Raw genomic sequence first — 24,324 nt, forward strand, 5'->3', positions numbered from 1 at the left:
AGAGAACATCTCAACAGTGTTTCACCTGAACCATCAAGGTGGCACAAAGTCCCTGCATCTCACTCATAAAATTCTCTTCCTGAATTAGCATTGCTGAGAGCAGTTCACCTTCCGGGGTTAAACAATCAGGTAGCAGATATTCTTTCAAAGGATCTTCTGCACCTGGCAGAATGGAGGCTTCACCCAGATGTAGTGCAGAAGATATGGCAGCAGTTCAGCAATGTAGAAGTTGATCTTTTCGCAACAGAGACGACTACTCACTGTTCCTTATGGTTTGTGAGAACAGAGGCATCCAGCCCATTAGGATAGGATGCTCTGTCTCACGAGTGGCCAAACTGTCTGCTTTATGCATTCCCTCCCTTTCCTCTGTTATGGGAAACATTGCACAGGATATCTCTGTGCAACCATAGAGTGTTCCTGGTTGCACCCTGATGGCCAGCCAGGCCTTGGTTTTCCATGTTTCTGAGACTATTGGTGGTCAAAACATGGCAGGTTCTGCTCTGGAAGAACCTGTTATCACAGATGGATGGCACTGTGTGGCACCCGGACCCAGCTCCTCTGCAGCTTTGGGTTTGGACTTTGGGGCCAGCTCTCTTATAACTGAGTGTGAACCTGCCATTGTTCATACCATAACTAGTTCTAGCGCTACATCCACACATCAGCCCTATACAGCATGTTGAAAATTTTTCCTCTTAATAGTGCAGGGATCATGCATTGGATCTTACATGCTGTGAAGTTCCAAGAGTTCCGAGGTTTTTACAACATCTTTTGGATTCAGGAAAGGCAGCCTCCACGTTAAAGGTGTATGTCACAGCCATTTCTGGGTATCATGTGCCAATTATTGGTTCTTCTCTTGGTTCCCATACTCTTGTTTGCAGTTTTTTGAAGGGTGCGAGATGGCTAAAGCCAGCATGTAACCCCCGTTTTCCTCAGTGGGATTTACTGCTCATGCTTGATTTTGTTTTTTTGCCACCATTTCAGCCTTTGCAGATACTTGATATGAAGTTGATCTCTTAAAAACGTGGCTTCCGCTAAGCGTGTTAGTGAATTGTCTGTTAGAGAGTTATGCATGTGTTGGTTGCCGGAGGATTCTGGTGTTGTGCTTCGACCAAACCCAACTTTTCTTCCTAAAGTTCTGCTTCCTCAGTTTATACATCAGTCGATCAATCTGAATGCTTTTCAATCTGCAGTTCAATTAGATCAGTCAAGAGATCTCCTCTTGTGTCCTGTGTGAGCCTTGAGGTGTTATGTAGCTGCTACTGTTCACCTTAGGCAAACAAATCAGCTTTTTGTTTGTTATGGTGGTGCCCAGAAAGAAGCCACCATATCGAAACAGGGATTGTCAAATTGGATTGTGGAAGTGATCACTGTGGCATACAAGAAAGCCCAAAATCCTCTGCCATGTGGTATCTCGTCATTCCACTAGGGCTGTGTCTACTGCTTGGGCTGCTTTCAGAAGAGTTTATAGGGTGGATATCTGTGCAGCTGCTACTAGGAATTCACCCTGTACCTTTGCCAGCTTCTACAAGCTCAACCCTGCTGTCGTTCATGCTGTCAGCTCAGCAATTCTTCAGGAGCAAGCTTGAGTATTTTTTAGGTGTGTGGCATTCCTCATGACTGTGTTGGTAGGAGTCATCCACTAGTGCTAAAGCACTGTCAGGAGGAATGAAACAGAACGCTAGTAATGTAGGTAACTGTGGTTCTGTGAATTCCGGATGATCGCCATAGTTCTTTGTCACTCTGTATGCACAAGAAGCTTAATGAGGCTGAATGCTGAGTTAATGTGGCTATTACCCTCAAGGCTCAGCCTACGTCCGTATGTGACTTGGTTGGTATATTATCTCAACCTGTCTAAGTGACACTGCAATAATCCACTAGTGCTAAAGCACCGCCACTGGCGGTCATCCGGAATTCACAGAACCACAGTTACCTACTTAACTAGCGTTCATCTCTCTCGCTAGGCACGAATCTAAAATGTTCCCAGTTCGCCGTTGTAACACTTGGTTTCCCAACAAGGTCCATCGCAGCAGCAGAACCCGAAGGGAAATTGCAGAATTCACCCGACTGGATTTTGCTGTGCTCAAACAAACCCCCGCCAAACTAGCAGACAACACCATATAAGGCGTTTGATTATGATTATGTAATGTGTGTATTAATATAAAATCTCCTGCCATATGGTAGGCTTAAACACAAATTAATATTGCAACTGTCATTAGCTACCACCGCTATGGTGTGGTTGTCATGACCACCATCACAGCCATAAAACACAGGTGCACATTTTCTACTGAATGCCAAAACTGTAAGATAGGCCCATATGGCGACAAGGGAAAAACAAAAGAAATCATTGAGGAAAAAATTAATGAACACAATTTGTGATTGTGTTACAAACTATCAGAAGACATTGTGAGGAAACAAGGTGAGAAAGCTCTAGATATTTCAGCTTCAAGTTACAATGTCTTCAGAACAGTGTACTATTTGCAAAAAATAACTGGCCTAATTATAGGATTAATAGACCTCCAGATGATAAATGGTGTGAATGTTGGCAGTGTTCTTCACTCGAATGTCACATGTACAGACATTGAACATGCACAGTGCATTTTATAGTCAAAGCGAAGCATTACTGGCAAGCATCAGGGTGAGCAAAGCTATCTGTTATTGTGGATGAAAGCACCTCATTAAGCAAGAAGTCTGGTCTAATTGTGTACCTCAGAACATCAGTTAATAGTTCAGAACCATTGACCTTCTTAGAACTTCTTGAGCTAGAGAGTACTACTGCAGATGGAATCACTAATACACTAATCAACTGCCTGCTGAAACATGGTCTTGATACTTTTCTTAAAGAATGTCTGGTCGGATTCTGCTCAGATGGAGCCTCTGTAATGGTAGGGGAAAACATGGAGTATGCAACAACATTATATAACATGGATGGTCACAAATGAAGAGGAATCATTCTTTCATAAACTCAATGTGTTGGATAAAAACACATGGCCAAGCACACTACATTTAATGTATGTGGAAAATAGGTCAGAGAACTGTACGATCTTCTGAAAATAGGATTATCTGGTGTTAAGTTATAGGGATTATAAAGAGAATGCCAGTACATTATTTTATTAATGCACAAGTCCTTTCTGAATCTTAAATATGAAGTGGAGACAATTGCTCTGAGCAGTGCAGAGTATGAGAGAGGTAATTCAGAAATGAATACACATGTGATACCATTACCTTCACAACTGTAAATCAAAAATGTCTCCGCTCTAATGTTCATTAAAATGGTTGGACATTTTGGGACCCCACAAAATATGATCGCAAATGGGTAGCTACCAGAAGGTCTGCAGAACATTTAGCTTGTAGAGATGTAACACCATACAGGCTTCCCCATATCAGCCCATCTGGGATCTGATGAATTAACTGGTCATACTGATAAGAGTTTTGTTCATTTTTATGTCATAGGCTAAATTTTGTGTTCTCTATGGTGGACTTGAGAGTAATGAGTTGTGCACATTTTGAAGTTATGGAATTTGTTGGGGTCCCTTTGATGGAACTAACTGTGTAAAACTTGTGTATTGTAATGCTGCAGTATCCTACAGCATTACAACTCAATTCCAGTTTAAATTTTCCTAATTAAAAGACTGTTCTACTCTTAATATTTTGTATTTATATTCTCTCCTTTAATGGTTACATAATTCCTATATTTAATACTGACACAAAGGAGAGGGCTTACAGAAACATTTTATTGTCATTTTATTGCCAGCATTAAGAACGATTTTGATAAGCATTTTAGTGTTAATAGCAGTGTTCCCCCCTCCCCATAAAACAAATCCAAATTTAACCCCTGATTGCAGTGTGTTTTACACAACGGGAATTTAGCCTTACCTCACGTTGGACCACCGGGAACGGCTTTTTAAGACCAAGACCGGTGCTTCTTCCTTCGATAAACTGCTAACTATCTTTTCGGTAACCTCTTCTATTCGTGACATAACTTCTAGCCTGGTCATGGTGAATTAAATAATTGCTTATGTAATATGATACCACATCCACAATTAAAACTTGATTATCATCACACAACAGATGTTACTAGCACTTGTTATTAACATTACCTCGCGACATCACTGAAATAACTGGTTATGGCTTCCCCAGCATCTTCAAGATTTTGCAACAGCTTCGCTTGTAGTACGTCTACCTCGGAAAACTGCTCGGAAGACATGTCTCTGTCTGACAAAAAACGAAATCTTAACTGATACAGCAATACACAAACTTTCACTGACACTATACTTTAAACATAGCATTTCTTGATAGCAACAGCTAACATAGAACACTTAGGACTGCTTTCACATTTGGGAATTTTCACCTCAATTGGCAGGTTGCACAAGATGGCGCAGTGGAATTTCCGGTATAAGGCGCGCGCGCGTGTGTGTCGCAAGTGTTGTGCCGAATTTCCACTCATTGGCAAAGTCAGACTCCCCTTCGGCTGCAAGTGCAACGCTCACAAGGGGCGTTTGTCAAATCAATACTTAGTCAGTTTTTTAAATCAACTTTTATTGAATCATGTACAAGCTTAACACAAAACTATATATCTCACAACAGATATTAACAAAACACCATAAAGATAAAATATTTAAAATGTGCAGGGGTAAAATTACACTTTACATTAATTTATATAAAAGAAGTGCCTCATTGACTTGGTCGGCATTACTGGGAACGCCCACGAAAACGTCATATCCGTTTACGCCGCGGGTGGTGGGGCAAATTATTCGAATTCATACGCGTAGACCTTGTTAGGCGCTTTATCTTTATTATTTGTAATGATTACGATTGATTTTTGCTTGGTGTAATGCCGAAAGGTTGCTGTGTGGCGTTCTGCAGCTTTAATAAGTTTTTAAAAACCGATCTGAAGTTTTATATACTGCTGAATAAACAGACGGAGCTGACACGGAGAACAAAGTGGCTGAGAGTAAAACAGTTGTTCTTCTACAAGTGCAGTCTCAATTAAAAAAAAACAAACAATTTCGATGCACAGGCTTTGCTTGTTATTAATCCTCATCCAAACACAAGCCTCCAATTTAAAAAGAACAGCATCCACATCCCAGATGGCAAAATTTGTCTGGCCCACTCATGGGCCACATACTTTAGTTCTGGCCCAGTATATGCCTGGGTCCCTGGCCCAAAACTGGCCCACACACTGAAAACTGACACATACGATTTCCTCCGGTCCAGATCGAGCCCAGGCACTGTAAAGTGACTTATATTGTTTTATGTGACCTGAGTCTGGCCCAGACACTGTAAGACAGATCTAGCTGAGAGTCAGCTTGGTTCCCTGGCCAGATGTGGCCCAGAAACTGCTAAATGTACTTCATTTTAGCAGGGAAACACAAATGTAACCATTTAATAAGATTAAGGGCTTTTATAAAACATTAACAAATACACTAACTACAATATGAACATTTATTAACAACACACTTTTAAAAACAAAATAACAAGTAAATATATTTACAGTATATTTATATTTATATTCTCTCTCTCTCACACACAGACACAAATAAATTCACCACTTAAAAATATCAAGGACTTTTATTATTTAAAAATACAATATGAATTCATACAATATGAATATAATATGAATATTGTAAACAAATAACAAAATAAGTCAAAGAAACATATTTACAATTTGTAAAGAAAAGACATATAGAGAACATACAGTTGTGGTCGGAAATTTACATACCCCTTGCAGAATCTGCAAAATCTTAATACTTTTAACAAAATAAGATTGATCATAAAAATCCCAAGTTGTTTTTTATTTACCCTGGTGAAAAAATATATACTTAAAATGAAAGATCCATATAATTTTTAAAGTGTACTTATTTTAACTTTATTCTTAAATATATTTTAGGTATATTTTAAACTGTATGCTCAAAATGATCATTGTAACAATGCACTAAAAACATATTTTAAAAATACATTATTTAATATCCTGAAGTTTTAATATTATTTTAAGTAAAATTTTAATGTAATTTTTAAGTTTACTTATTCATGCTTGGAATTCACTTCTTGGACATTTCTTTCAGAAAGTGTTACAATGTATGTCTAATGAGTTAAAAGCCCATTTTTTAAACATATTTTTAAATAAAGTGTACACAATGTACAAATGGCTACACTTAATTTTGATTTAAGTGTATGTTTAATAAGTTTATACTGGCAGAGAAGTATCATGTTACGGTCATACACACAAATACATGCTAAACAATACAGTAACCGCACTCTAAAAAACTATAGGTACACGCAAGAAAATGTGAATGTTCTACTGAACAGACAGTGGCAGCTACTAGATTATGATTTCACAAGTGGCACAACAGACAAGTAAACGCTGGCTATATTGCATGCAAAAAAAAAAAAAGTTAATTCACACTGCATAAACACATTACAATCGTAATCAGTGTTAAAAAACTGTAACATTTCATTCTTTTTTAAGGGAGAAATAAAGCAGACTTACTGAAAAACAGTAACTGAGAACATATGTACAGTTAAAAAATTGTTGTCAGCACTTCATGGGTATAGGACAGACATGTGGATGCTGGTTTGGCCTTGATAAAGCTAAAGCTTGGTAAAGCTATAGAAGTAGCTCCCCCAGAAATCAGTTTTTAGTCCCTTTCAACGTTGTTTGGGAGTGGAATGACATACATTTTGTCCTTGGGCCTAAACATTACACATTTATGTTTGAGTGATTGAGAATACACAGCAAATACCTTATTGGTGTGAGACACTTCATTTAAAAATGTAGAGGATATATTTAGCTGAACATCACTACAAACCTTTCCTCCACTCTTAGCAAACTATTTTACTGAAACTCTAGAATCTTAGAATCTTAGAATCACTTTGTGGTGGATACAGAAGAGTTCCCATCCTCAGAGGTGAAAGCCACCATGATCATAATTTCACAGAATGTTCCACCACTTAACTGTACAACAGAATTATTTCTCTTTTTAAGAGTTGTATTATTATATGAATGATAAACAACACTGCTACTAATGAAACGGTCATAAAAGAAACCTGAATGAACTGTATTTCCTGTGAAATGTTCAATAGCCATCCTCTGCAGCACAGATGTGCTACCTTTCTTTGGGCAGCCAAAACTTCTGACATCATCTTGAAAGTCCTTTGACCAGATCTACTTTGGAGTAGGTCTGCACCTAACGATTATTTTTTCGATTAATCGGATTGTGGGGCCAAACTTTCAGTACCATTTTTATTGTTTATTTAAAATTAAATCCACAAACTGAGTGTTACAAATATAAACTTCAGACTAAATCTTAAAACTTTACACAACTTTTTGTGCATCCATAAAAATAATGTATACATACTTATATATAATATAAAATAAAATAAATAAATAAAATAAATTATATATATTATGTTACTTGTGTTTACTTTTGATCATAATGTTTTAATTGGATATTACTACGGTAGCCGTGAAATCACTGCATCTACACCACACGTGAGGAGCAACACGGCCTCGTTACTAACATATCACTTCCGTTATAATAAATGACAGAATTTGTTTATTGTTGTCTCCAATGTAATATTGTCACTCATATAGATTTTTTTCATTCTAAACATTTGTCAGTTTTACAATTTATACAGACCCAAAGATGTTATTGTAAGTTGAAAAATGTTCTATCATATAAAATGTCATGAGTCCCATGAGTCATAGAATAACATGACACTTTTGTGTAAATGTCTATTATAACACACAAGGTAATGTGGTATAATGTGGCTGTGATTTAAAAAAAAAAAAAAAAGTTTCACTATTCCTGTATTTCATTGTTCGTTATAGCAGATAATGGATGAAAACACTAGTTAGAAAATGGCACCCCGAATGGATGCAATCATGGCATCCCTTCGTGGTAAGTGTTCAGGTTGGCTCTGGAGGGGTTGACATTAGAGAACATAGTATGTTCCACATTAGGCATGATTGCCCTGTATTGAACTTAAGTACCATTATTCAATTCAATACAATTCAATTCAATTTTATTTGTACAATAGACATTGTCTCAAAGCAGCTTTACAGAAATATCAACACGGTATATAGATATTAAAGGTGCAAATTTATCCCAACTGAGCAAGCCAAGATGTTAAGAGGAAGAAACCTTGAAAGGAACCAGACTCAGAAGGGAACCCATCCTCATCTGGGTAACTTTATCCCTGTAATACTGGCACGCTTTTACATTTCATCCATCTGTTCTGTGCCACAGATGCAGAGTTCACCTAATCAACTAATCAAACAACACTAACTTTGTTTTTCTCTTTATTTTCAACTAGACCTCCCGGAAATTATTCAATTAATGAAGCAGCGTGTGCAGTGTGTCTGGTCATTGTTGCCCTCACCTAGGGGGAACCCCTTATCCACAATATCATTAGTTTGCTGAGTGAAATTGAAATGGTATGTTACAATTAAGGGATGAATGTATCACTTAACAGCCATAGTTCATTCATTGATGTTTAGAATGCTGAATTTGCACCATGTACCTTTTGTATTTGACAGCATCTTTTGGTGTTCATGGTAAAATGGTTCAGTATTAAAGTGGTAGGATTTAATATGTTACATGTGTCCCACATCATGTAAATTATCTTGTTGTTAGTGCGAATCTCCACACCACAGGTCATGCCACACCATAGTGGGACATACAGACTACTAGCAGTGTTTTTCAAATGAAAGCTTGAATTAAGCTCACTGTTTTCATATTAGGATAATGTATTTCACCTCACACCTCCAGGGTCGAGGTTCAATTCCCACCATGGCTCTCTATGTGTGGAGTTTGCATGTTCTCCCCGTGCTGCGGGGGTTTCCTCTGGGTACTCCGGTTTCCTCCCCCAGTCCAAAGACATGCATGGTTGGCATATCCAAAGTGTCCGTAGTGTATGAATGGGTGTGTGAATGTGTATGTGATTGTGCCCTGCGATGGATTGACACCCTGTCCAGGGTGTACCCGGCCTTGTGCCCGATGCTCCCTGGGATAGGCTCCAGGTTTCTCCATGACCCTGAAGGAAGGATAAGCGGTAAAGAAGATGGATAGATGGATGGATGGATAATGTATATTCATTCCTCATAGGTAGGTAGAGTTCTCCCAACTATGTATTAATTTGTTCATCGACTCTCTCTCTCCCTCTATATAGCATCACTTGGCTGGCGGTGCAGTGACCATTCCAAAGCAGTTAAGAGCCAGAGGGGTGTAAATGTTTGAACAGGATGATCGGTGTAAATTGTTATTACTTTTTTTAAAGATCTTTTTTTTTCATTTAGTACTGCCCTTCAGAAGCTAAATAAGATATTTATATGTCTCCCAGAAGACATAACAATTTACACCGATCGTCCTGTACAAAAGTTTACACCCCCCTGGCTCTTAATGTATTGTGTTGCCTTGTTGAGCATCAATGAATGTTTGCACCTTATGTAATAGTTGTGTACGAGTCCCTCAGTTATTCTCAGTGTGAAAAGATGGATCTCAACATCATATAGCCACTTTTGGAAAGGAGTCAAACATGCAGAAGATGCTGGAAAAGCAAAGAATGTGCAGGACCTGGAGGATTTTTCTGAAGAACAGTGGGCAGTTTAACTGCTCAGGATAAACAAGGGACTCATGAACAATTATTACAAAAAATAAAAACAGTCGTGGATCATCCAGGTAACGACACACAGTATTAAGAATCAATGGTATGTAAACTTTTGAACAGGGTGATTTTTATCAATTCAGCTTTTGTCTTGTGGACTATATGTAAACATCTGTTATGTGAAATAGCTTATTCAGGACAGTACTAAATAAAAAACAACATGGGATTTTTATGATCAATCTTATTTTTTTTTAAGAGTATTAAGATTTTGTAGATTCTGCAAGGGGTATGTAAACTTCCGACCGCAAGTGTATACCCACGCAGCTACCAACACACACACACACAAATTCAATCACTTAAAAACAGCAAGGACTTTTATAAACAATTAAGAATAGACTATAATATGAACATTTTAACAAATTAACAAATAGCACAAAAAAACAACCACAGTTAAAACACTCTAAATATCTTCCTATTGCAAAAGTCTTCTCACAACGAAATAAATAAATGTCGCACCCTAATATTTTATGATGCAAAACCACTCCCACAAAGCCACTGGTGAAAAAATTGTGAGCCTCCAGGGACCTGAAATTCTTCATGTTGCTCTGCGAGTAGTTTCCTGTGTGATATAGCACATTGCCGAATTGCACTGAGTAGCATCACTGCTACAGTCGAAACTGTGCGTGGAATGTATTCATTTAACATGCTATGACATACTAGTCTTTTATATCATAGCTTTAATGAACATGGGATAACAATATAGACTGTTGGATGACCCTGAGATACTGATATTACAGTCAGATTGAATAATCCTAGATTAGCTGTCTTTTACCTGGGGACTCAAACAGGTAACAAAATATGTCGGGAAACAACACCTCTGGCCATTCTGTTGGGACGTTTGTCCAGTCACAGATACTGTATGGACAATCCGACCCAATATGGCTCAGTTTTTCTAGGTATCTTGCTCTGTCGAGCAGAAGAAGTGATTCTACATAGGCCATACTGGGTTAACACCATACTTTTCCAGTTAGGGGAAAGGACTATTTTCCCACACTGACTTCACCCCACGCCATGCCCCCAGCTATGACTAGACACCGACCAAGTCAATGTGTCTTGATTTTTTGTTTCTAATGGCATTCAAAGCAGATCCATATTGCTTAACCTCCATAATAAAATATACAAAAGTTGATGTAGTCCATTTTGTAACATAAATATGATACTTTTACAATCAATGTAAAAATCATGTACAAAAAATCATTACATTTTGTAACTCAATTTGTGTCAATGAAAGCTTCTTGACAGAATGTTAGAGACATATATTCAAAACATTCTTGAGTATACAGACAGCAAGAAGTGATGTACAACCGTTTCTTTTGCAATTCCACAAAACTCTTGTGAATTTTCAATATTCAAATTAAATCGTTCAAATAACTGTGTAACAGGATAGATTCTATGTGATATTTTAAAGGATACCTCTCTAACTTTGGTACTTATAAAGTATTTGTTTGTTACTGTCCAGACTCTTTTCTAATTAATATTTCCAAAAAATGATTACCAAAACACTGTTGAATATGGTACAAATTTATTTTTTAAATACATTCCTAATATAGCTGTTACTACATTTATCTATTTCTGCATAAATATGACCTAAAACATCATCAGATTTCCACAAAAGTCCTAAAAGTAGATAAAGAGAACCTAATTAAACAAATAAGACAAAATATTATACTTGGTTATTTATTTATTGGAGAAAATGATCCAATATTACATACCTGTGAGTGGCAAAAGTATGTGAACCTTTGCTTTCAGTATCTGATGTGACCCCCTTGTGCAGCAGTAATTGCAACTAAACCTTTCAGCTAACTGTTGATCAGGCCATTGACTTGGAGGAATTTTAGCCCATTCCTCAGTTTCAACTCTGGAATGTTGAGACATGCACAGGGGGGTGGCTATGTGGCCTGAGCAACTGTCCATTTGCCCTCACAGGCTGAGGTACCCTTCTGGCAATAAGAACAGCACTGCAGGCTGTATGAGTGGAGTGGAGCCGAGCGGATTTCCCATCCCCGCTAAAAGCATTCTGTAATCACTCCACTAAAGATTCCCTCTGTGGTTTCCATTTCCCTCTCTCTCCCCAGCCTATCCTCACTCTCTGTGCCCACTCATTGGAGACAACATATATCAGTTTTGCATTATAATCCACATTACAGTCATTGGCTGGAAGAAATAACTTGGTAGTTTCTTTTTGTATTGCTGGTAATGTTTTGCTCCTGGTCTTGGTAAAAGTCTGGCATAAAGTTGGCTTGACATTGGAGGTTCAATATTCTCAAATTAAGGGACCATCTCTAAAGTTACATATGACATTGGTATACACGGTTCTAACTTCAATAGCATTTGAAGAGAATGACTTACAGTCACAAAACCAACTATAAAGTGTTCATGTAGGTGTCAGCTATAATGCACATCTTTTAGACTTTTGATATTTATTAAAATAAAGTGTGATGTTTTTATACCGTATAGACTCGTACACAAAATATACCATAATTTAAAGCTCAATAGCATTTGAAGAGAATTACTTATAACTGTAAAGTGTTCATGCAGGTGTCAGCTATGCTGCACACCTTTTAGATTTTTTATATTTAACTCTACAATGCTTGATGTTTGAACGTCCAATATCAAGACAACTTTATGCCAGTTGCTAACTGTTGTACAAAATATCAGCATTCTTCAAAGTCCATTTGTCTACTTAAATTAGTGGACCCGATCTAATCTAATATAAATACCACCAAATTTGTGTTGTTGGCACACTTTTTAAGACAGCGCCTTCACAAAAAAGAAGACACAGACAAAGAGAGGAAGAGCAAAGGGAGGTTGCTAAAGGCAGTGCAACATTACAAAGCTGGATTCAAAGCTCCAGCAAGCTAGCAGGAATATTTAGCAGTTTGTCACACTGTAACTTCTGTAAATTGTCACATACGGTGAGTGCAGGCAGATGCAATTGCAGTAAAAGGCTTTATTTAAGAGAGGCAGGCAGACAAATCCAAAGTGCGAGAGCAATATCCAAATCCAAACACAGGTGTGGCTCAGGTGAAAACAGGCAAAAACAGGCTAAACCAGAATCAATATGAATAAAAATAGGATCAAAAACCAGAAAAAAGAAAAGAAGAACAGAGGCTCAGTACAGTACTGAAACAGTAGTTTGTGATGAGACAATGAATCACGAGGGTATGAATACTTAAACTAATCAAAACAGAACAGCTGATGACAATTATGGTACATAAGGTAACAACCAATAATAAAACAGGGGTGGAGACAGGACAGTAACCCAAACAAAATACAAAATACACATGAGAACACAAACAAAGTCTAAAGAAAGCAAAAGCACGTGCCTAGTGAAGCGAGCGCTACGCGCGCTGTGTGCTTCTGCTTGGGGTTGAGGGGGAAATCCCTGACATAAAGTATATTTCCCATCATAATCATTTGTCTTAGTTGGTAGTAATCTATAACATATAGCACATTTAGAATATTTTACAAAAACCATATTAATAATAGTATACAATAAAAAAACAACCTAACACTACAAATATTCTAAATGAGTTGCATCTGTATATGCTGTGAAATTTTAAATATTTAATTTCAAATGAAATTTGTAATACTTCTATTAAAAATGAGGCAGAGGCAAGCTCAGAGAGTGAGGGAGAGCCCACTGAGCATCAGGAGCCAAGCCAGACAGGTACAGGTGAGAGGGTTATACTGGCTGACTGAAAAGGGACATGGAATTCTTTGAATGGAAGAGTTATTACAACTACATTAATTTAATTGAGCATTAAGCCTAACTATTTACAATATGACTGTAAACAGTTGGCTATTCATTCTCAAGTATTATTGAGAGGAAGAGGCTGAAGTACTCGGATCTCATCGCTGAGTGTAAAGAGGCTATCTGGAGAACCATCATCTACCCAGTAGAAGTAGGATGCCGTGGCTTTATCGGAACATCAACTGTTTGCTTCCTGGGGGATATGGGAGTAACTGGAGCAAACCAGCAGAAGGCCTTGAAACACCAGGCTGAAGAGAAAGCATTGTTTTATATGTTCACTGAGACTAGGGTGTCTATAAGGCTATGCAAATCAGTCACTTTTAAATATTTTTCCAAAGCCCTAGAGCCAAAATTTAAAACCCCAGGGTCAGCAAGAGTGAATGGATTAATTGGGGCAAAAATTAACTCAGTGGTTAAGAAATGAAAAGGAGTTTTGAATGAAGCAAGGAAGGTAACTTTGTGTGTTGATGGATGGAGTAAGCGAGGACTTAAATCATCATTTTTGGTGTGTCTGAATGTATTTAACATCAGCCTTTGTCTAAAGCACGCATTGCTAAATTTACACCGACTGGAGCATCCTCACACAAGTGAAGTGATTACACATTGTATTGACTTAACTTTGGAGGCATGGAAAATAACAGCAGACAAAGTATTACTCATAGTAATGGACAATAGTAGTAATATTGTTAAAACCACAAGCCTGTTACGAGAAAGAGGAGGAGATGATGACTGTCTACTGCAACATTTTGGTTCCACAGAGGAGGAAGATTGCTTGTGCTCAGACACAGAGGCTGAGACATCAGAGACTGAGCTGGAGGAGAGTGTTTAAGGTGAGTGAGGTTTACCACCTTGTGTATAGTCTGAGATCATTTTATTACATATTGTCGCTTCCAAATCAGGTTAGACATCTATTCTGACATGCAAAGATAAAACGCAAGTCAAAGTCAAGAAATTATATTTTGATTTCACTTGACTCTGGCACATGTGCTGTGTTGGCTGTATTGGATCTTAGCGCTGCTTTTGATACTATTGACCATAGTATTCTTTCAACTTGCTTAGAGTCTGTGGTTGGCATCCAGGGTCTAGCTTTGCAGTGGTTTGTTTCTTATCTGAATGATAGGACTTTTTCAGTAATCAGGTGTTCCTCAGGGTTCCATCTTGGGTCCTTTATAGCTTTCCATTTATATACTTGCTCTGGGTTCTATTTTTCAGAAATATAATATTTCCTATCACTGCTATGCTGATGACACCCAATTATATTTGCCAGTTAGGTCAAATTGTAACAGACCTTTTGGGTCTCTTTTTAAATGTCTTGAGGACATAAAATGTTGAATGGCTAACAATTTCCGCAGTTAAATGAGAGTAAAACTGGTCATTATTTTAAGGCTCTCCTACTGTTTCCTCTGTTCTTGAGGCCCAGTTAGGTCCTCTTTCCTTCAATATACATAAATATGTCACAAATCCTGAAAATATTTTTGACTTAAACTTACAGTATGATAAGCAACTTAGTGCTGTTGTCAAGGAAGCTTTTTTCATTTAAGGTCTATTCAAAATTAAAGCAGTTTCTCTCTTCAAAAGACCTAGAATCCGGGATTCATGCTCTTATTACATCACGTTTGGACTAATGTAATTCTCTGTATGTTGACCTTCCTCAACCTGCCTTAGCTTGCTCCAGCTTGTGCAAAATGCACAGCTAGATTTTAAACAGGGACTAAAAAGAGGTATCACATTTACTCTGTTTTGGCATCTCTTCATTGGTTTCCTGTCAAGTTTAGAATTGATTTTAAAATTCTTTTTTTATGTATATAAAGCTCTTTCTGATCTTGCTCCAAAGTACATTACTGACCTTCTTCACCCTTATTCTGTTACCAGAACACTAAGATCCTGTAATCAATTTCTTCTATCTGTCCCCCATTGTCATACTAAGACAAATGGTGACCGAGCATTTTCTGTGGTTAGTCCCAGTCTCTGGAACAATCTCCCCTTTCACGTGAGATCTGTTCCATCTTCAGCTCTTTTTTAATCTTCTCTTAAAACTTATTTTTATTCTTTGTCTTCTGATGTCATTTAATATGATATTATATGATGTTTTGTGTGCCCTGCAATGGACTGGCACCCTGTCCAGGGTGTACCCCGCCTTGTGCCTGATGCTCCCTGGGATTGGCTCCAGGTTCCCCCGCGACCCTGAAGAAGGAGTGAGCGGTAGAAGATGGATGGATGGATGGATGATGTTTTGTACAGCACTTTAGATCAACTACTGTTTTCTTTAAACATACTTTATAAGTAAAGTTTGAGTTGACTTGACTACCATATCCAGATTTGTTCACTGAATATTCCCCAGGAAGGGTTTTCACTTTCACTTAAGATTTTTCTTATGTATGAAAGTATAGAACCCCTGGTAAAAATTAAGGAATCACTACACTTTGTGGATGATCACCCAGCTTTTTTACTTGGCACCTGCCCACAGTGCCAAAACTACTAGTAACTGGTTTTTCTGACCATGGTATTACTGTGCTTGATGGGCCAGCCAACTCGCTTGACCCGAACCCTATAGAGAATCTATGAGAGACACCAGACCCAACAATATAGATGAGTTGAAGGCCGCTATCAAAGCAACCTGGGCTTCCATAATACCTTACCAGTGCTACAGGCTGATTGCGTCCACACCATGCCAGATTGATGCAGTAATTTGTGCAAAAGGAGCCCCGACCAAGTATTGAGTGCATAAATTAACATACTTTTCAGAAGGTCGACAGTTCTGTATTATTAATTCTTTATTCTAATATTTTGATATACTGGATCTTTGATTTCCATGAGCTGTAATCATCAAGATTAAAACAAAAAAAGGCTTGAAATATTTCACTTTATGTGTAATGAATCTAGAAAATGTGAAAGTTCCACTTTTCAAATTCAATTACGTAAAAAATTTTACTTTTCCACGATATTCAAATTTTTTGAGTTGCACCTGTATACTGAAAAACCATCATTCTTCTTCAACATGTGGCATGCAAACAATTTATTATTTTTCAATATATTTTTAACATCAATGTAGGTAGTACAGTACAATATAAATCAAATATAGCATATAGATGATATGGTGAAACTTCAGCTGTGGTCGAGTTTGTCACTCTGCTTGGTCCTCACAGCTGTCTGTGTGATGGTTGACAGAGATGAACGGGACATACTGGCTGTCTCGAATATCTCAATGTCCTTACAGGTGAGACAGGACACCAGCTTCTGCCTTGAGGCACTTGCAGCGAAAAAGAATTCATGAGCCACACCAGCTAACACAGCACCCAACACTGGTCCAATCCAATAAACCTTACATATGAAAGAAATTAATTGAGCTTGATTACTACTCTGTCAATGTATTTAGCACTACTAATGGTACAGAAATAAATAAGAAATTGGCAAGTTATTTACACAGGCATATGGCACTGGTCTGTTAGCAATATAAGATAACTCACCCAGTGGTGTTCCCAGTATCCAACTATAATTGCAGGTCCAAGAGATCTCGCAGGGTTCATGCTGCCTCCAGAAATTCCACCCTATGACCACATAAATACATCTTCATACATACACATTGAGGGGATCAATGATGTTATGGAACAAATGGATTAACTTCTAAAAGAAATGTTTCTAATTATGTCATCTACAGCCATTCAATACAAAAAAATGTTTGAACATTGTGTTGACCTATCTGACTCATTATTTTATTGTTACAACTATCAGTTTTGTTAGTGAGGACGCTTTTGTTGTTGGTTGTACAGTCGGCAAAGTATAAAATATGAATAATAAATAACGTGTCAATCAAAAACTTTGGATTTAGAAAATAATGTATTAATGCTGGCATTGATGTAAATATGAACTCATACTCACTGCAGTAAAAATCCCTGCACTAAGGGAGCAGCCAATGGCCAGGTTGCCAGGTTCACATTCCTCTCTCTTGCGCTGAGCCTCCACTGAGAAGATGGTAAAGACCAATTGGAATGTGACAAGTACCTCCATCCCCAGAGCCTGCCCTGCATTTCCTTCCATTGGTACCTATGTTGTGCCAAAGTGAGTGTTTCAATTGAATAACAGCTGGGGTTTTTTTTTTTTGACAATTATTTCTAAATCCAAGCCTGTTGACACATTTCCAACATTTTTCCAATAGCTTTAACCAATTTTGTTATAACCTTGTATCATTACATTCTGAAAAAGAATCTTCCCAGTATTTTTGTATACCATAAGCTTCTATTCCAGTCCTCAAGACTTTAGTTCTAATACAACTTATAATAAGTACAGTCCAGGAGTCTGTGCCAGATTTGTGAATTAACCACACCAACATGGTATATCAGATAGGAACAAGGATCAAATGAAATTCAGAGGAAAGCTTATGCTTTGAAACTTAACCTAAATGACAAGTCATGACAGGTCAAGTAGATTTAAAGCTAACAATTTCCACAGTATTTACCAAACTCAGAATCTAGCCATATGTTCAATGGACATTTGAAATTAAAGTCTTATTGATAGAGGCTCAATGACTTTCACTTTATTTGTCACACATTTCCCCATACATACCATCAACTACAGAATTATTGGCACTCCAAGATAATTTAAAAAAAAAAATCAACAGTCACCAAAGCCCTTATTCATCAAAGCTGTATACACTACTGTTCAGAAATTTGGAATCACTAATGAATTGTCTTTGAAAGAAATTAACTCTTTTTTATTGATTAAAATAAGATTAGATTGATTAGATTTTTATTCCTTCTGCTCCTGCCCCAGTGGAGGTCTGTGCATGCCACTGTATTCATTAATATTTAGTAGTAACGGAGAAATTCCACTGAATGTATCAAGGTAAACGTACATGTCTGTGATTAAAAATTTACTTGAGTAAGAGTATAGGTATGGCCAGTTAAACCTACTCTTAAAAAGTACATTTTCTTCCAAAAGTTATTTATGTAATTGTAAGGGAATAAATGTAGCGTGTTACTACCTCTGACTACTCTCTTCATGAAACAACGCAAACTGGCTCTAACCAGGACAGAAAGAGAAGTGGGAGGCCACATAAAACTATGTGTTTTCATTGAAAATTAGTTATTCCAAACTTTTGAACAGCTGTGTAGAAATGAACATGAGTATTTAAGTTCTCAAAACCATGTAAGTACAAATTTGCCTCTTATTTATAAAATGGTTGTATGGCAATGTAGAAAACAAGGCTCTAATCCCATTACTCCCTTATTCCTAGCAAACACAGTACATTCTGAAGACACTGCAGAAATGATGGTACCCTGGTATCCAGATAACTTTGTCATTTTATCTTTGTTGAGATATTTGCCTTTTGGATATAATATGGGAAATTTACTAAATGTATCAAACATTTTACTTATAAGAAAATGAATCGATGTCTGAATTTTATTGTAAATAATACAAATTTTATTTAGGCCTATGATATTATTTGTCATACATCAATGGCAAATATCTGCCAGCAAAAGGGCAATTTACAACAACTATGAAACATTTTGCATAGTAAATGGTGATTATTCATAATATTTTATCTTTGTCAATGAAAAAGATTTTTTAAAATGAAGGCACGAGACTTGGAATTTTAAACTGTTGAAGGAAGTTTTTTGGAGTACTGCGTATGCGCCTAATTTTGCCAGTAACCGCCGATTTACAAGGAAAAGATAAGCACTATAAATCTATCTTTATTCATAATCTTGCCTATTGTAATGTTTAATGTCACTCTAGGTATGGAATGTGTTGTATTTTTATGTCTTTCAAACATAATTTCATAATTGAATGCCCTGTTTTGTTAATTTGTGCACGAACAAGCGACTTGTGAGGTGGCCTGAGGTAAAATGTGAAATTTTTAAATTTCAACACTAATCGAGTGTTAATTTTACATTATGACTGCTGCTTGCACTTGATCAATGACGCTCATGGGAGCTTGTGCATATGTGTTGGACTTGAACATGTTAAAGATGTACATACGGTGTAATCCTCAGATACATCCAATTCACATGAACACCCTAATTTATACACTAAATGATACTATAAGGTTTGTGGACCATCACACCCATTTGTGGACCATCCCCATACTGTTGCCTCAAAGTGGGAAGCACAAAATTATATAGGAAGTCTGTATTCTGTAGCATTTCAATTTATCAGCCGATAAAGGCAATTTTTCATGCTATCGGCCATCAACCAATAGTTTAAAAACATCCAATGATCAGGGCAGATTATATCCTGTCAATCAAAAGAAGGCAGGAAAACACATCAATTTCATGCTGTGTGTAAAGATGATGTCTCTTGTGTGGAATGCTGACTAAACTGCAGTTTGTAAGCTCTGCAAGCTCTGCACTGCTAAAATTTTACACCGGACGCTGCATCAGTGAAGCGGGAGTTTCAGCGTTGAGTCTAATTTGTTTTTACCGCACTGCTCAAGCTGCTCACGCTGCATTAAAGCGCCAGTACACCGTTTAAAGATTTACATGAAGACGAGTTGACAAAAAAGTATATTTTGAACGGAAAACTACATTTGTAGAGTGGTATGTTTCATATCCAGATAATGTTAATATGAGTTAATATATATTTTTTTAAAAAGTTCATTTTATTAATATATTATATATCACCAGTTTGTTGTTCAATGATGAAGTAGAAATGCTTTTGTTTGTGGTGAGTGAATGTGACCCTAACAGGAGGTTTTTTAGAATGCAGTCAATGTTAATATGAATTAATAACATTCAATAAATTAAGAAATCTTAATTTAATCTTCATAACTTAGTTAACTATTAATGTTAATTTGAGTAATGTGTTTTCTGTTTATGAGACCAGTTACTGTGAAACAATTGTTGAAATGGAGATAAAAAAAATTTATTTGCATTTTTTTCAGAATTGTGGAATGAATCATTATTAATTTAAAAGAAGGCATAAAAGGCAGAACTATCAGTATCGAACAATAACAGTCTGAATAATTGGTTATCCAATTATACTAAGTTTTCTTATAATTTTCTTATACTAAGAAATTTAGTATCAGTGCATCTGTACTTATAAAATAATATAACAAAAAAGCATTCAAACAAACCCTCATTTGATTTAGTCATCAATCGTTAATTCAAATAACAGAAAAAAAAAATTAAGATTTTTTAATTGTAACATTTTATCAATACTCTCAAAAATATTTAAAATCCTGATTCAGGCTATCCATGACTTGGTGGATAATTTAACTCAACTTTTAACTCAAGTTTTAGTGAAAACAGAGATTTTTCATAGTGAAAACTATGATCTGAAAACTGTAGTTGGAGCTTTTGGTTTATATAGCAAAAACTTTTAAACCCATTACCTTATTGACATAGATCTTAGCTGTGGATTTTAAGGGTAGGACCAAGTAGAGAATCCCAGCTCCTACAGTGGCTCCTAAACACTGGGCAAACACATAGACCATGGCCTTTAAAGCATCCAGTTTCCGTGTAGCCAATAAGGCCAATGTTAAAGCAGGGTTCACCTAAAGCCATAATGGAAGAATTAGTGAAAAGGAGCCAAGCACTCTTACATAGTGTCACTCATGCCAACACTACTGCCACACATATAGATAAATTAGAATTTCTCACCTGAGCCCCACTGGTCTTTCTAAAGCAATGTCCTAGGCCAACTGCTGCCATACCTGCTGCCAGTGCTGGATACAAAGGTCCAGAAGAGACACCCTCGAGCCCTGATAGTGAAGAGCCCAATACAACTGATACAAAGACCAGAGAGCCTATAATCTCGGCCAGTATGCCCCGCCAAAACTTAGGGTTTTTCACCTCCTAATTCATCAGTTTTTGGGTGGCAGAAAGAGTAAAGGGTGTTAGTGAAGGGTGCAAAAAAAAAAAAGGAAAATGATATGGTAATAAATAATAATGATGATGATTAGATATTAAATAATATTAGATAACAGATAATAAAGGATTTTATAGCAAACATAAGAAGATGTAATCAAATTAAATGATGATTAAACTGGCACAATTACTGAAAACAGTATTTAACTTTTTTTTTTTTTTTTTACATATTAAAATGTATTATAGCATGCTTTTTTTGTTGGGGACTTCAAAGCCTATTCTCTGTTTGGTGGATAGCCAGTGTACAAGAATGAGGGTCATGTAGCCTTACTTTCTTCCTTAAGAAATTGTAATCTACTGAATAATTGGATCACTGACAGGGAGACCATATAACTATATAGGCAACAGTGTATGCAGTACTGTAGTCCTGATTAAACATGTCTGATTTGAGGTTTTCTAAATTGTTGATTTGTTTGCTATAAATGTACAGTGGTGCTTGAAAGTAGTGAACCCTTTTGAATTTTCTATATTTTTGCATAAATATGACCTAAAACATCATCAGATTTTCAAAGTCCTCAAAGTAAATAAAGAGAACCCTATTAAACTATTAAATGAGACAAAATATTATACTTGGTCTTTTATTTATCGAGGAAAATGATTAAATATTAAATATATGTGGGTGGCAAAAGTATGGGAACCTTTGCTTTCAGTATGGTGTGGCCCCTTTGTGGAGCAATAACTGCATCTAAGCATTTCCGGTAAATGTTGATCAGTTCTGCACATCAGCTTGGAGGACTTTTAGCCCATTCCTCAGTACAGAACAGATTAAACTCTGGGATGTTGCTCAGTTTCCTCAAATGAACTGCTTGCTTCAGGTCCTTCCACAATATTTCTATTGGATTATTGGATTCTATTCCAAAACATAAACTTTATACTTCTTTAACCATTCTTTGTAGAATGACTTGTGTGCTTAAGGTTGTTATCTTGCTGCATGCTCCACTTTCTCTTGAGATTCAGTTCATAGACAGATGTCCAGATATTTTCCTTTAGAATTGGGTGGTATACATCAGAATTCCTTGTTTCCATCAATGATGGCAAGTCATCCAGGCCCAAACCATGATACTACCACCAGCATGTTTCACAAATGGGATAAGGTTCTTATGCTGGAATGCAATGTTTTCGCTTCTCATTTAAACCAAAAAATTATATTTTGGTCTCATCCACCCATAAAACATTTCTGGTTTGTCCACATGATCTGCAAACTGCAGATGGGCAGCAATGTTCTTTTTGGAGAGCCATGCACACCATTGTCGTTTGTCGTTCTCCTGATGATGGACTCATAAACATTAACATTAGCCAATGTGAGAGAGCCCTTTGTTTGTGCCATGATACATTTCTACAAACATGTGATGTGAAGATCAGATTTTGATAGATCCCTGTTCTTTAAATAAAACAGGGTGCTCACTCACACCTGATTATCATCCCATTGATTGAAAAGACCTGACTCTAATTTCACCTTCAAATTAAGTGCTAATCCTAGTGATTCACATACTTTTGCTACTCACAGATATGAAATATTGGATAATTTTAATAAGTGATTAAGCATAATATTTTTGTCTCATTTGTTTAATTGGGATCTCTTTGTCTACTTTTATAGGACTGATAATGTTTTAGGTAATATTTATGCAGATATATAGAACATTCTAAAGGGTTCACAAACTTTCAAGCATCACTATAGATATACACTTATCAGCATGCAAGAGTGCCATAGATACTTCAGGTCTACCTAAAATGGTGCTAAACGTTATTTCTCATGTGCGTTCTTCTTCAAGTACTAAACTTCACAGATGATTTTCTTATAGACAGAAACAATCCATCAAGTAGATCCAAGAAGCAGGTCAGAAGTAATGTATGTAACATTCTATTGTCAAGTATAAAGGATTCCAAATGAAAACTAAAGATGAAGGTATGTATCCCATAACATGCACACTTTTCACAGTGCTGACATGCCAGAGATAAAGATATTAGTTACTAAATGACTATCATTGAAAAAAGCAGAAATATTACTGGATCATGCAAGTCTGAATATTTCAAAGCAATACATTTGCAACTGAAATGTAAGATTTTTACTTTGCATGATCAATTAAAAAGCTAGGGTAAATAGAAAAAAATCACTCATAAAAGACTGATAATCATTTACATTAAACTGATTGATTTTTTTTTTTTTTTAAATGTTTTCCATGTCCTGGGTACAGAATAACCATAGTTATGAGCTGAATTTTTGTACCAGAGGGTACCACATGCAGTGTGTATGAAAAAGCCAGCATTTATTTTTAAAATAGGGCAAAAACTAAATCTTTTCAATAAGATAATTTAAGCTGTACATAAACTATGTATATAAAAAAAAATTAAACTGGAATTAAGTAAATCAGTTAAGTTTTTCCTCAACATTTTCCATATTAAGTGTCTCCTTTGTAGATCACACCACACAGCAAAACATTTAATCAAAATTTGTTGGCATCTCAGTCAGTCTGCTGTGCTGAAATTGCCCTTACCTCCCGTAGAGTCATGTTGAACCAAGGGTTTGTGTACCTGTCTCTGTATGAGGGAAGATACAGATGAAAAGTGTGTAGCAAAAAAATGGCTCATCCTTAAGTCTGTCCGAATGCAGAGACCACACCCCATTTCTATCACTGCCAACACACTCTCACCATTTCTACATCTGCATCTAAGAACAAACCAGCATGAACTAAAATTGTGGTTTAATCTGGCATATTTAACTAGTATAAAGCAAAAAGCTAACTTAAATAAAACTATAGTATAAAACTAAAATGTGTATAAAAGTGTGTGTAGACCATACCTATTAAATATGCAAAAATATGATTGTGTTATGCTTGAACTAAATTCAAAGTGAGCTATACGTTTTTGAACTGATTAGTGCACAAATTCTATTGAGAATATTATTTGCATAGCACAAATACACTCCACCATCTCTTCCCTTTCATCATTCCACTTGTATGGTCCTGTCCTTACTGCCATGGTGACAGCCTTTGATTTGGTTGCTATGACGGCTTTTGTGAGGCTTTGGTGCTGAAAGGCTCA

The 24,324-nt window shown here is 36.6% G+C and overlaps 2 protein-coding genes across 6 annotated transcripts in view; both read right to left on the reverse strand.

Annotated features, from left to right (window-relative positions):
* Positions 1-4,506, reverse strand: part of spo11 (SPO11 initiator of meiotic double stranded breaks) — a 47,429-nt gene extending 42,923 nt beyond the window's left edge. The window contains exons 1-3 of one of the 5 annotated variants that reach the window (XM_017487869.3): positions 4,349-4,505; positions 4,098-4,208; positions 3,874-3,987 (exon numbers count right to left, since the gene is read on the reverse strand). In XM_017487869.3, the coding sequence (XP_017343358.1) occupies positions 3,874-3,987; positions 4,098-4,204 (221 nt within the window). In that variant the 5' untranslated portion in view covers positions 4,205-4,208; positions 4,349-4,505. The other 4 variants (XM_017487868.3, XM_053686218.1, XM_047160248.2 and 1 more) reach the window with 4 other exon arrangements.
* An 11,623-nt stretch (positions 4,507-16,129) lies between these two features.
* LOC108275684 (aquaporin-4) lies at positions 16,130-23,792 on the reverse strand. The gene is made up of 6 exons (XM_017486599.3): positions 23,778-23,792; positions 21,016-21,210; positions 20,748-20,909; positions 17,297-17,461; positions 16,885-16,965; positions 16,130-16,738 (listed from the first exon to the last, which is right to left on the reverse strand). The coding sequence occupies exons 1-6, from the start codon at positions 23,790-23,792 to the stop codon at positions 16,523-16,525; spliced, it is 834 nt and encodes a 277-aa protein (XP_017342088.1). The 3' UTR covers positions 16,130-16,522.
* Positions 23,793-24,324: the final 532 nt, after the last annotated feature.

Source organism: Ictalurus punctatus, chromosome 15 (assembly GCF_001660625.3).
Source record: "Ictalurus punctatus breed USDA103 chromosome 15, Coco_2.0, whole genome shotgun sequence".
NCBI classification, from domain to species: domain Eukaryota; kingdom Metazoa; phylum Chordata; class Actinopteri; order Siluriformes; family Ictaluridae; genus Ictalurus; species Ictalurus punctatus.

Coding starts and splice junctions, on each gene's coding strand:
- LOC108275684 (XM_017486599.3), bottom strand. Junction 17,462..20,747: donor CTAAGATCTATGTCAATAAG/GTAATGGGTTTA, acceptor GGCACAACATAG/GTACCAATGGAAGGAAATGC. Junction 16,739..16,884: donor GATACTGGGAACACCACTGG/GTGAGTTATCTT, acceptor TTCATATGTAAG/GTTTATTGGATTGGACCAGT.